Source organism: Lagopus muta, chromosome 7 (assembly GCF_023343835.1).
Source record: "Lagopus muta isolate bLagMut1 chromosome 7, bLagMut1 primary, whole genome shotgun sequence".
NCBI classification, from domain to species: Eukaryota; Metazoa; Chordata; class Aves; order Galliformes; family Phasianidae; genus Lagopus; species Lagopus muta.
In genome coordinates this window covers 3,707,857-3,720,727 of record NC_064439.1, presented here as the reverse complement: position 1 = coordinate 3,720,727, position 12,871 = coordinate 3,707,857, and the positions used below count along the sequence as shown (strand labels likewise).

The window sequence follows — 12,871 nt, the reverse complement described above, 5'->3', positions numbered from 1 at the left end:
CCAGCAACAAACCTTCTGCATTTATTTCCCTTTTCCCATCCTGAGTTATTTTCACGCCAGCTCGGGGAGTTCAGTCATCTCATGGAGGAGAAGGAGGTGGAGTTGTGGGTAAGTGGGACTGCTCCTTTCTGAGCTGTTTCATTGAGTTTATTTTCATGTGTCACAGCATCAGGCCAACACCTTCCTGCTGTCTGTACTCTGGTGTCCCTCCAGTGTTCTCTGAAATATAAGGCTGCCCCAACAAGAGAGAGCGAAGGAGAAGATAAATGGCTTTCTCCCCTTGACTTCCCTTCACCCCAGCTACAACGCTTGAAATATTTATCTCTCACACAGGGATAGCACAATCCCTGCACTGCTGAAATGCTTCGAGCCAGGAACGCTGAAGGAGTGAGAGGGAAAAGGGGCAGAGAAGTCCACTTTCTGCTTTGCTGGCTGAAGGGAAAAATGTGTAGGCAGAAAGATGGGACAGCCTTGCAGAAGATTGCAGCAACGAAAGCATCGCCTGAGTGCTCTCAGGGAGATTTGTGTAATAGGAGGATCAAAGTACAGCCTGATAAGAGGGTGTCATCCATCCAGAATTTTCCATTCTTGGAAATCAGGTTTCTGGAAGTCAATCCAAGCTAGGCCTCCACAGGGAAGGGAGACTCCCAAAGCATAGAGCCCCGCTGATTAGTAATAAGGGTCAGCCTGGCCTCATTGGAAACGACAGGTTAATATCAAGCCAAGTGTAGCAAGCACGAGTTTGGATGTTCCCATGACAAATGCAAGCTCAGGATCAGACCCAGGCAGGAATTCTGCTGGTTGCATTTCAGCTCCAAGTGTCACTCATTAATGGAACCATCCTGCAAAATGTGCAGCACAAAGATCATCCTCGTTACAGCAGTTCTTGTAAGGTCAGCTGAAATTCAGGCTGAGATCCACATGGTTATTATAGCATCCATGTGGATGCAGAGGGAGAGAGCAAATTCTCAGTGTCAGGGCAAGGTGTCTGATCTTTAACACTGGCTGAGCCTGTTGAGGTCTTCACTTTGGTCAACAGCAATGGAACTGGGAGGAATCAAGGCCCAAAAGTCTCTGATGAGCCCAGTGGGATTGAACAGCAAGGTGGTCCCATCAGCATGTAAATATGCACTGATCATCATCACTATCTTGCAGCAGTGGGGGGTGAGGATGGAGCAGCTTGGCAGTGATGAGGACCTGAGGACCACTTCCCAGGTAGGGTTTGGATCAGAGGAGATACTCAACTCCTGAGAAATCAAGGCACAATGGTTGTATATCTATGCCTCAAATATCTGCAGATCAGGGACTGATTTCAACTGTGTTTCATCAGGTGGCTGAGCAGTGAATTCCCAAGCACATCCCTATGGGGTCAAAGCCTCCAGCCAGCATCTTCCACCAATGGCCCCTTACTGGTGTGCCCAGGAATGGATTTACAGAATCATAGAATCATTTTAGTTGGAAATGGCCTGTAGAGGTCATCTGTTTCAATTCCCCTGCAGTGAACAGGGACACCCACAGCTCCATCAGGTGCTCAGAGCCCCATCCAGCCTGACCTTGGGTGTCTGCAGGGATGGAGCATCCATCACCCCTCTGAGCAATTCTTCTAGTGCCTTGCTGTCCTTACTGCAAAAAAGCTTTTTCCTTACATCCAGTCTAATTCTCCCCTCTTTTGGCTTGAAGTCGTTTCCCCTTATCTACCACAACAGACCCTGCTAAAGAGACTGTCTCCTTTTTTCATACAGCCCCTTTAGATACTGAAAGTCCACCCTCAAGTCTCCCCAGAGCCTTCTCTTTTCCAGGAAGAGAACAGATGCCAAATCAATGGATGCAAAGATGTGAGACGACTCCTGCTGTCAGGGCAGGGATCTCAGCATCATTTTGCACGTGGACATGGGGGGACAGGGGCTGTTTGGTGGTCTGGTGATGGAGACAACAGCTGTTCCTGCTTGAGCTGTCTGAACTGGGTTACCCCTGGCTGGGACTGCAGACACACTGCTCTCCCAAGGATAACCCCACTGATCCCAAAGCAGTGCTTTGGAGCTATTTCTAGGAGGTCAGAAACCAAACAACTGCTTGGACCTAAAAGGCACACCTCAGGTTTCGTATCCTCAAGCCTCGACCCTCTGCGTGCATATTTGCCCCATTGCATTCTCTGTTCCCTCTGCACCAAACCCAGCCTGCTCAGGTCAGATTTGCCACTGAGCGCTTTAGGCTTCAGCAGGGTGAAATCACAGCCCATGTATTGCCCTGATGCAGAGCCCTGTTTGCTTTATATTTTGTGGTCGGGTATTTTATAGTCCAGGGATATCTGCTAATCCCAAAGTACAATAAAAAACCCCATATCTTTCATAAATACACGGGGCAGGGATGGGCACATTCCCAAGCTCGTGTGGAGAAAAAGAACATTTCAGATATTGTTTCCTTGCACTTGGAGGCTGCCTTTATTTAATGAATTCAGACAGTAGTCGGGATTTGCAGGATCTCTATGTAGGATTATTGGATGATTATTCTTTTTACTATTGGCCCCATTCTCAGGGAGAATACGTGCTGGGTTTGTTTTTTTTTTGTTTGTTTGTTTGTTTCCAGCTATGAATGGTTCAATCTAAAATCCTTCCCTTTTCCAAATCCATCAAGAGGTGGTTCAGATCAGAGGGATGGACAAGGAGTGAAGCAAAGAGCAAAGCATCGACCAACACCTCCTTAATCCAATGGCTTTGCTGCTGAGCTTTGGGATCTCTGTTACTTGGTGCTCCTCCAGGGTGAAGCAGGACAACTTTTCTTATTCCTACCAGACCTTCCTGCTGGAGATCAACATCAGCACTGGCGTGAACACTCTTTTGGGAGTGAGGGCTGACACTATCCTGAACCACAGAATCATAAAGGTTGGAAAAGACCTCTAGGATCATCTAACCCAACTGTCCTGACGATGACCTGGCCAAGCTTGTCCCCATTTTGGGTAATTCCCACAAGAAAAGGGCTCCCAATCCTTTACTGACACCCCCTGAATTTTCAGGGGAGCGTCCCAGCTCCTCTGCAAAACCAAACTTCAGCAGTGCCCAAGCAGAGGGGCCAGAGCTGGGGAACCAACAGGCAGAGCTGGAGCCCATTCTGCTGGCCAAGCATGCTCTTCAAAGGGGCAGCACCTCCTGAGAGGCACTGGAGAATGGCAGAAAGGCCATTGGTGTCTTTTTTCCACCCACACCTGCACCCACTTTTCCTAACCATGCAGAACTCGGCATTTGGCTCAGGCTGTTACCCATTTCCCAAAACTGAGTTATTCCAACCCAAATCCCACAGCAACATCTGAGCAGAGCATGGCTTTATTTTATGTATATATTTAAATTATTCTTCTTAGTATCTCTGACAGAGATAAGCAGGCTCAAGCTGAGGACGAAACTGAGAACTGAACAGCTCAGCAGAGCAAACCATGGGGGTATTGGCTGGAGGAGGGACACGGGGAGGTTTTCCTGCAAGCAGTTCTGGCAGTGCTTTCCTGATAAAGACAGTGCCAAAATCTGAACTACTCCTCTCGTGCTGGTGTTCGACCCACTTTTGAAGCTCCTTTTGCATGCATCATCTTTTCAAGCCCGCATCTACAGGGTTGTTAGACTCAGGCTGCTCTCGCCGAATAGAAAAATGGACCCAAATGTCACCCCTCTTCTTGCCAGACTGGAGTGCAAAGCACTCAATCGATAAACTGATTTCTGCCACCGCTTAAGCACGTGTTAATTAGGAATATTCCCGGGGAAAGGCAAGGAGGAGGGCTTCCCCAGATTGCTGGGGGGTTTGGAGGAGAGCAGAGCATCACCCACTCCTTTTGCAATGGAACCCACTCCCACTGCAATTTAAAGTGTGCCTGAATTCCCCCCATGCTTAGATTTAATGTGGGGGCACACACAGCACCAGCGCAGACCATCAGAAACATCATTCCCCATCCCTTTCTCACTTTTTTTGCCACTTTTGCCTATTGATCAAAGGGAATGACAGCTTCAGATTTAGGAGGCACAGTGCTTTGGGCTTCACCAGCTCTGGGATGCAAAGGATTGAGCAGCAAAGAGCCCAACAGCCACAGCTCTCCAAACTCACGTCCTCCAGTTCCACAACCTCCAACCTCATGCCCTCCAGTCCCATGTCCTCCAATCTCATATCCTGCAGTCCCATGTCTTCAAACCGCACATCCTCCTGCCCCAGACAGATAAATCATGACCAGAAGTTCCAAGAACTCACTGCATCATTCTAAGAGAATCCTCCTGACCCTTTGACGGAGGACTGGGTACCGCTCTTAGCCCAGCCAAAGCTGTCACACAGTCTAGCTCTAAATTAAGTCCTTCCATCCCTATCATTCTGCAGCTACCCTCAGTGGTTTTTTTTCACAGGTTAACTCTGCAGTTCCTGAACAGCTACAGGAGATAGCAGACACTGAGGCATGGCTCACTGGCTGTTCCTTGTGTCTTCTGGTGATACTGGGATGTACTGAGACAGGGACCAAAATGGGACAGGGAGTAAAGGTGGGCTGTCGGTTCTTGCCTATCTTTTCTAGATACTGAAGTTTGCTCAGCTCTAATGGAGCTGTTTCAGCCCTAACTGGATTTTTGATGCTGACTCCGGCAGCGTTATGGCTGTATATGGGGACAGCAGGTGTTACAGAACCCACAGAGCCTGTCCTGACACAGCGGCAAAGTCACCGTGGTGATGGAGATGCTAACCCAACCCAAGAACATGGGAGAAACCTCAGATGTCACTAAAGCCTAACTGTACCTACACTTTCTGCCCCTCAGCACCCCTCACTTTTCTTTGGCCTTTGAGTTAAGATTAGTTAGATCAAGACCGGGATGGATTGTGACAGAGACTGTTTTCCAAGAGGTTGTCTATTCTCATATATTGATGTTTCCCCCCAGCACGATGCTGGAAATGGGGAAATACCTCCCCACCTGCCCTGCATGAGTTCCTACCAAACCCAAAAGAATGTGACAGCTCATTGGAAAGGACCTGAACAGAACCAGCACTGGGGTCAATCCTTTTCCCAACACATCTCAGTTGGACTAGATGATCTGAGAGGTCATTTCCATCCTTAATAATTCTATGATTTCTATGATCTCCATCCCTCCTGGAGAGCAGACACTGCGTTAAGTGGTGTCTACACCAAGAACTGACCAAGCGATGCTGATGCCACCCATCACCACTCCATCAGGGATGGAGAAAGGAAGCAAAGCACGTGTCAAAGCAGCACACCCAGCGATGAGTTGATATCTGGTGGCTGATTTCTGCGTGACTTGATTTCTGTGGCAGGACTTTGGTGAGAGAGTGAATGTGGATCTCAACCAGTTGCCCATCACCACCATCAAGGCAGATTGGGCAGCCTTTAGCCCTTTTTGGTCACCTCTGTAAAGGTTTTCTCCCTTGGTGTGAGCAGGAGCAGGTGAAAATAGTGCCAGGGAGCAAAGGGTTAATACTACTTTCACAGTTTGCTCCTGTGTGTAAACTGTCTGCAGTCCCCACGCTCTCCAAAATCAATCTCGGAAAGCAAGGCACTGTTTTGCAGATTTGCAAATTAGGAAGATTAAATGGAAATGTAATGAAATGAAAATTAAACGTCCTTCTTTTTTTTTTTTTTTTTTTTTTTTTTCTTTCTGAGAGAGAGACAGAGAGACAGAGAGGAAGGAAGGAAAAAAAAAGGAAAAATCGCCCTTTCCTGGGAGGTGTCTTTTGAGTGATCCCCCAAAACGCCTTTCCCGGAGCAGCTCCCTGTCAAACTACACGCGCTCCCGTCCGGAGGGACTGAAAAGTGATTCAAACTCTCCGGGAAGCACAGACATTTTTAATTTCATCTGGTGCAGCAGCTCGGAAAGCAGCGAGATCAGCCACCGGGGCTGCAAAAGTGGCTCTCTGCTTCCTCAAATCCCCCCAAAAAGCAGAACGGTTTTACTCGTCAAGGAAACAGCCGAGAAAAGAAGGATGGGGGGCACTCACCAGAGCGTAGACCGAGCTCAGCACGGAGCAGCAGAGGATCAAACCCAGGCTGTGATAAACCAGATATGATCCCATATCCAAGGGGCTCCTTCCAGCATCCACGCTCTCTCGGGGAAGTTGGAGGACGGAGAGGTCTTCCAGCGCTCCTCTCGCAGATGATTTCTCCTTCTCCTTCCCTCCCTCCAACTCCCCCCCCCCCCACCCCCCCCTCACTTTCCAGAACCGGTGTTTGTTTGCTTGTTTGTTTTTGTTTGTTTGTTTTTAGCCAGAAAGGCACATGACGAGAAAACCCGGTCCTTTGCTTCGCTTTCTCATGGCTGGAGATGCGGGCAGCTCCCGAAAGGCAACGGAGGAACCCATGTGAAGAAGCGGAGCGACTTCGGCTTCGCTCAGCTCCGCAGCCCCCGGTGCTGGTTGTTTTCCGCGTGCATCTGTCTCAGAGCAGAAAAATCACATCCATATGTCAAAGCCGCTCTCTTCTGTTTCCTTTTTATGAGGCAGTGGGAAGTTCAAATAATTTCTTTGTCAAACGCAAACACACAGAAAGAGGCAGAGAGGGAGGGAGGGAGGGAGAAAGGCGAGAGAGGGGTGGAAGGGGTGGGAGATCGGAGAGGGTGGGGGAAGCTTTAAACCACGGCTTTATTTTTAGATCCAGTAATTTTATCTTTTGGGTTTCGGAGGGGTTTGGAAAGAGAGAGAAAAAAAAAAAACACCTTTTTTTTTCTTCTTCTTTTTCTTCTCTTTCGGCCACACGAGCCGCTCTCAGAGCAGAAAGTTACGGGAGAAAAAAAAATAGCGAAAACTTGGCAATATTTTCCCTCCTCAATTACCTTTTCGCAAACAGCGGTGCTCTGGGTTTTTTTTTTTTTCTTTTTTTTTTTTCTTTTTTTTTTTTTGTTTTTTGCTGGTGTATCGCCGCGCGTTTTGCCTCCACAATCGGTTTATTCTCCAGCCCTCCGGGTCGCAGTGTGTTTCAGTTACTAATCGGGATTTTTTCGCTCCTCTCTCCCCTCTCTGCCTCAGAGGATCTGCAGTTTCAAAAAGCCGATTGAGCACGGCGTGAGGCTGACGACCGGGGGGGGCTCCCACCGCCACTAGGTACTTCATTTTAGATTATACTTTTTTTCTCGCGGCCAAAAAAGAGAAAAAAACGACTTTCCCTCCGCGAGATGTTCTGAAATCTTTTTCGATTCGCCTCTGTGTCTTTACTGTTTGAATTTTTTCCCGTTCTCTCACTCTCACGGAAGAGCAGTCCTCGTTCCGTGCCCCGCAAGGAGGAGCCCCAGTGGAACCCACAGCGCATCGCATCCCCGCTTTCCCCCCCGTATCCCCAGCATCTCGCACTCCCCGTGGATGTCACCAGCATCGCTGTTTCAGGGCTGGGGATGGTACTCCCAGCTCAGCCGGGCACTTTCATTCATAAAAATGCAAGGTAAATATACATATATCTATATATATACACATAAATAATAATAAGAAGAAAAAACAACACGATAACCCCCCCAAAGCCATGCCGATGGGGGTGAAACTCCGGCAGCCATCCCCTGATCGGGTTTATTTTCTGTGTGGGAGGAGAAGCGAGGAGGGGACAGGGATGCAGCAGGCGGGACACAGCGCTGCGCTGCGGGTTGAATGACTGGGGAAACTTTGGACATCAACTCCCGCGCTTTGCTTTGCTTTGCTTTTCCTTTTCACTTTTTTTTTTTTTTTTTTTTTTTTTTTTTTTTTTTTTTTTTTTTTTCCCTTTCTTTCTTCCCGGATTTTGTGATTTAGCGAGCTAAATAAGGAGCGAGAAAGAAAAAAATAAAAAAATAAATAAAAATAAAACACCCTAAATCAAACCAAACGGACCTCTATACCCTGCCGGAGGGCAGACGGTAAAAACAACGCGTTTTCGCCGAGCGGAGCTGTGCGCATTTCTCTTTTATTTTTTTGGAGCGAAGAGAGAAAAAAAGAGAGAGAGAGAAAAAAAAAAAAAAAAAGAACCCTCTGCAGTCGGTTTGTTGCTTTTTTTTTTTTTTTTTTTCACGGCCCCATGGCTGTGAATAGGTGCCTTCAGCTAATTTTATGAAAAGGGGCTCTTTCCAAGGCTAAGGTAGAGTAGGGCTTCCTGTAAGAGAGCGAGAGAGAGAGAGAGAGAGAGAGAGAGGGAGGGGAAAAAAAGTGCTGCTCTTGATGCAATCTTTTCCTCCTCCTCCTCCTCCTCCTACTTGCCAGCCCTCTGCCTCTCTCTGCCAGCCTCTGCACCGCAGGGAGAGCGGGGAAGGTATAAAAGCCTCCCCTCCGGCTTGGTTACCATTGGTCGGCCGTACTCAGCCTTTGACCATTGGGCTGAGAGGCACGGGGTCATCCCGCAGCCCTTCCCACCGCACCTCACCGCATCCCACCCCCCCCCCGTCCCACCCCCTGCTCTCCGGTTGGGCAATGCGTGCTGAAGGGGGCACCCACGCGAAGGTTTGGGATGAAGGATTTAAAAGCGATGAAGCCAAACCTCTCCCCCCCCTCATCCACCCCCCCCCCATCCACCCCAACACCATCAGTCTGCCTCACTGCCCCTCATCCACGCTGTTCCCAAATTTATGCCCCACGTAGGGATTACAAATATAGTTCCTGGGGGAGGGGGTTCAAAAAGGAGGTTCCTGAAGAGGAATCCTGGGGAAGGTATTTCCACCTCTGCTGCTTTACTTCATTTTGTTTCATTTTGAGGGGGCTGTTGGCTCACTTCTCTCCAGTCTGCTCAACCTGAAGGGGTGGGACAGCCTTCATCCCTGGTGGGAACTGAGCGTCTGCACGTGTTTTAGTGTGGGGCAAACTGAGCAAATATGTACCTGGAGCTCTATAGTCTTTTCTGAGAAGAAGAAGGGAAAGAAAAAAACCAAACAACTCTGCTGCAAAGTTTCATGGGCCCCATAGCATCTCTTTTGTTGTTTTTTTGTTATTATTATTTGGGTGGGAAAGAGGGAAGAAGCAATAGTTTTGTTCATATGTTGCATTACTCCCCACCTCTCCCTCTGTTACAGGGAGGTGGTGTAAAATAAAACAGGATCTGATAGGGTTTAGGAGACATCCAGACTTTGGTCACTCCCCTGTATCCAGTGTTGGAACTGGGCCAGGGATGTCTTTAGACTGGTAATTTCTCCAACCAATCATTTAATGATTAAAGGCAGAAACTGCTGAAGCTGTGCAAGAAGGAAACTGTTCCCTCCCTCCAGCCCCAGCTCAAAGTCGGCCCAGCAGAACCCCAATCTTATGGCCACCAAGACTATGACGGATGTTCTTCTGGATCCCTGTTATCCACAAGCAAAGTAAATCCAATACAATAAGATTCCCTAAATCCAATTACAGCAGTCTGCATCGTTGCTCTTTTTTGGGAGGATAGGAGTTGCAAGGGCTGCAGGTCTTTGGAGTCATGAGCATCAAATGCAGCTCTAAAGAGGAGTTTCCTCAAGTAGAGGATGTAACCCAGCTCCCATGGCTCTGTGCAAGATAGGAGTGAGGACAGAAGAGGTGAGCAGAGCAGGCTTGTGGGAGCTGAGCAGTTGGACTGTATGGCTGAGGTCCCTCTAAAGCCACAGTGAATCAAACAATCATAGAATTTTTAGAAATAGAAATAGAAGTTTGGAAAAGACCTCTGAGATCACCAACCCCAACCTACCCCACCATGCCCACTGCCCACATCCCTCAGTGCCACATCTCCATGGTTCTGGAACACCTGCAGGGATGGTGACCCCACCACCTCCCTGGGCAGCCTGTGCCAATGCATCACCACTTCTTTGGTGAAAGGATGTTTCCTAACATCCAACCTGAACCTCCCCTGACATGCCGTAAGGCCTAAACCAAGGCTGGAGCTCCCAGTCAGACACCAGAGGAGAACATGTGAGAATTTCCCAATCTGCATCATCCCAGCACTTCTCTTCCCAAGCAAACTGCCCGCTTCTTTCCCCATGTGAAAAGGTTCTCCCTTTCTCATCCTGACTCATTGGGTGCTGAGGATCAGGCCCTCTGCTTTTAGGTCCTACCGCTATTGGAAATTCTGATTTAAGTGAGGCCAAACAAGAAACAGCTGAGTTTGCTCATTTTTGGGGGCTGTGTCCCAGGAAGATGCTTTTATCACCTCTATTCATCTCCAGACATTGTGCATTCTCTCAGCCAAGGTTACAAGGCAACTCTTTCCCTCTCTGCAGACCTCTGAGAGAGAGATGAGCTCTTCTGCATGTCCAGATGCCTGCTGTTGTTTGTCCAGTCTCTTCCCACTGGAGGGCACAGGACTCCATTCTCCTGCAGATCTGTTCCAGGCATCTTTTTTATGTCAAGGCAAAGGTAATTTGGACATCTAAGTTTTGTTTTGTTTTTCTTTCAGATTGCATCCATGAATGTGTGCATAATGAACCCAGAAGGAATGCGGCACTAAAAGAAGCCTTTGTAATGTTGCTATTTTAAGGAGACCCTTGGGTATGGCACGTGTTGAACTGAGTTTCTCTAACATCTTACAACAAACCAAAATGTTTAGATCCTCCCACTGATGTAAAACATCATAAAAAAAATACATAATCAATCTAAACTGGCTATGGTTTTGAGCAGGAATTATTGCTCTTGTGAATTGGCTCTGTATTGTAGCTAACTTTTACATGGCCTAATAATAAACATCTCCTCCTCCCAGCTGGATGAATGTTTCCCTTCTGGTGGAGATGAGATCCCAGCCTGGATAAAACACCTCTTGTCCTTTCTCTTCTGGGTCACTCAGGTTCAGTGAAACATCACGACTTACATCAGCCAAAGCCTTTGATCAGGGGAGGGAAAGGTCTGACATGGATGGGGTTGACAGCCACGCTGCAAAAATCCCTCATTGTGCAAGAAGCCAGTCCAATGACCGAGTGTCACCAAGGGTGAGACAGCCTTTTCTGCTCTGTTTTCACTTGGCTATTGCTGGTGTTTTGTTTGCAAAGTCAAGGCCAAAATATACAAGCAGCAGCTTTGGACACGTTGCGTTTGTGCATTTAGCCAGATAGCCATGATGAATTTCTGGCCATTTTTGTTGCATGTGTTGTAAAGAGCAGAATTTTGCTGTCAACGTTCTATTTTTACATGGTCAGAGAGGAGAAGCAGTAGAATAGAGGTGTAATTGACACTGTTTGTACAAAGCTGAAGTCGTAACTCTTGGCTGAGATGACTGGAAGCGGTGTGTGATGGCTTCTTTGTTGGCTCTTTAAGAAAACATCTGCTCTGGGTCTCGTGGACAAAACCCAGGGTGAAAAATTCTCATACTGCAAACTGAGAAGCCAGATGAAAACCCCAGAGAAGCTGTGGATGCTCCACCTCTGGAGGTGCTCAAGGCCAGGTTGGATGGGGCCCTGGGTTGCCTGATCTGGTGGGTGGTAAACCTGCTCATAGCCCAGGGTTAGGACTGGATGACCTTTGAGGATGTTTTCAGCCTAAGCTGTTCTATGATTCAATGGCTTTCTCCATTAGCATCCAGCACTCAAGGAACAGGGCTGCTTTGGAAATGAATGTCAGAATAAGGAAAATAGGCTTTTTGTACTCACAAAAAAACAAATGCTCAAGAAGAGTGAGGGTGAGAGTCAAAGCTATTAAAACACTTCCTGGGACAGTATTTTGGTTTTCAGCAGCTTTCTCTTCTGTTTTGTTTCAATTTCTTCTAAACCCCATCCTCCGAGTGGTATGAAATAAAAAATAGTAATAAATAGATTTTTCTGTACAGGAAAAATTCAAAAATAAATAAATGAATAAAATTTTAATTACATTTCTCTGCAAAGGCTCTTTACTTCTTTAAGTACACAGAAATGCTTATGATATGTGGTCATAGATGGGGTCATAGATGTGGTCAACTCCTCTAATGCCCTGCAGGATGGTTTACAAGGTGATTCAGTAAATGGGGCAAAGTCAACACGGTGGGGCTGGGTGCCCTACATGAGAAGATGCAGACAATGTGTCAGAAAGAAGATCACAGAGCTGTAAATGGTTTGGGAAAAGAGAGAGATGAGGCATGTGGGGTTGAGGTCTTGGGTTAAGGTAGACAAAGGACTGTAGGAGGTGACATGTGAACCCAAAGGCATTTTGCATCTGAAGCAGGCCGGATGGGCTAACAGTCAGCAGTAGAACACAATTGTCAGTGGCTTCATACAGTGACCTTTAGCTGAAACAAGCTGTACAAAAGGAGCTCAGGGTATGCAAGTAGGTGAAGGACAATCCTCATCAGCAATAGGCTTGGCATCCATTTGGTTGTGTTTTCATACAGATAAGGTGGGGCAGACAGGCTCTACAAAGCAACATGTGCTCTTGCCTTATCCCACCTCTGTTATTCTCCTTGCTGTAGGCTGATGCTTTGGACCCAGATAAACCAAGTGGAATGGAGATCAGAGCCCTAGGCTTTTCCCCGCAGAGCAGCAACTGGTGCCATTTCTGGCTTATTCTCTATTTTTCTCTTCCTAGTGAGGGACTTTTGTTATTTATCAGCTCCTTCTTTCAAAACAGCAACCTGGAAAATTTTACAGCACTTTTCATATATGGTTACTCTGCCTGTGGCTCTCCACAGCTTAGCTGTTTCAGTGATAATCTGCAGAGCAACGAGCAACAGCATTCCTGTCCTAAAGGAGAAGTGAGTGCCTCAAACCTCCTCACTTTTCTCCATATGCACAAGATCTTTTTTTGCTCCTAAAAAACCCCAGACCTCTCTCTCCATTCCTGCCAGTTACATGGCAGACTGGATGTCCCTAGCAGCACACCTGGGCTTGAATCGATCTTTCTTCTTTTTCTGTGTGTGTGTGTTGTCATCCAATGCAGGGCCAGAACCAAGGGCAAACTCCAGTTGGGAGGTGAGCAAGGAAAACCCCTCCAAAACAGCCAGGAGCTAAAATGATTTGGCAAGCTTTGCGGGAGAAAA

At 47.5% G+C, this 12,871-nt stretch overlaps 1 protein-coding gene and 1 long non-coding RNA gene across 3 annotated transcripts in view; one reads left to right on the top strand and one right to left on the bottom strand.

Moving 5' to 3' along the window:
- The window catches only part of PTH1R (parathyroid hormone 1 receptor), a 112,426-nt gene extending 106,260 nt beyond the window's left edge, over positions 1–6,166 (bottom strand). Inside the window, exon 1 of the mRNA XM_048951852.1 lies at positions 5,971–6,166. Coding sequence (XP_048807809.1) covers positions 5,971–6,045 — 75 coding nt within the window. The 5' untranslated portion in view covers positions 6,046–6,166. The remainder of the gene's footprint in view (positions 1–5,970) is intronic.
- A 13-nt stretch (positions 6,167–6,179) lies between these two features.
- Positions 6,180–11,777, top strand: LOC125696331 (uncharacterized). 2 transcript variants are annotated; one of them, XR_007378283.1, is made up of 3 exons: positions 6,180–7,068; positions 7,223–7,402; positions 10,331–11,777. It is a non-coding gene; the product is annotated as an uncharacterized LOC125696331 (long non-coding RNA). The 2 variants fall into 2 exon arrangements; XR_007378282.1 differs by having other exon boundaries at positions 7,218–7,402.
- The last annotated feature ends 1,094 nt before the right edge of the window (positions 11,778–12,871 follow it).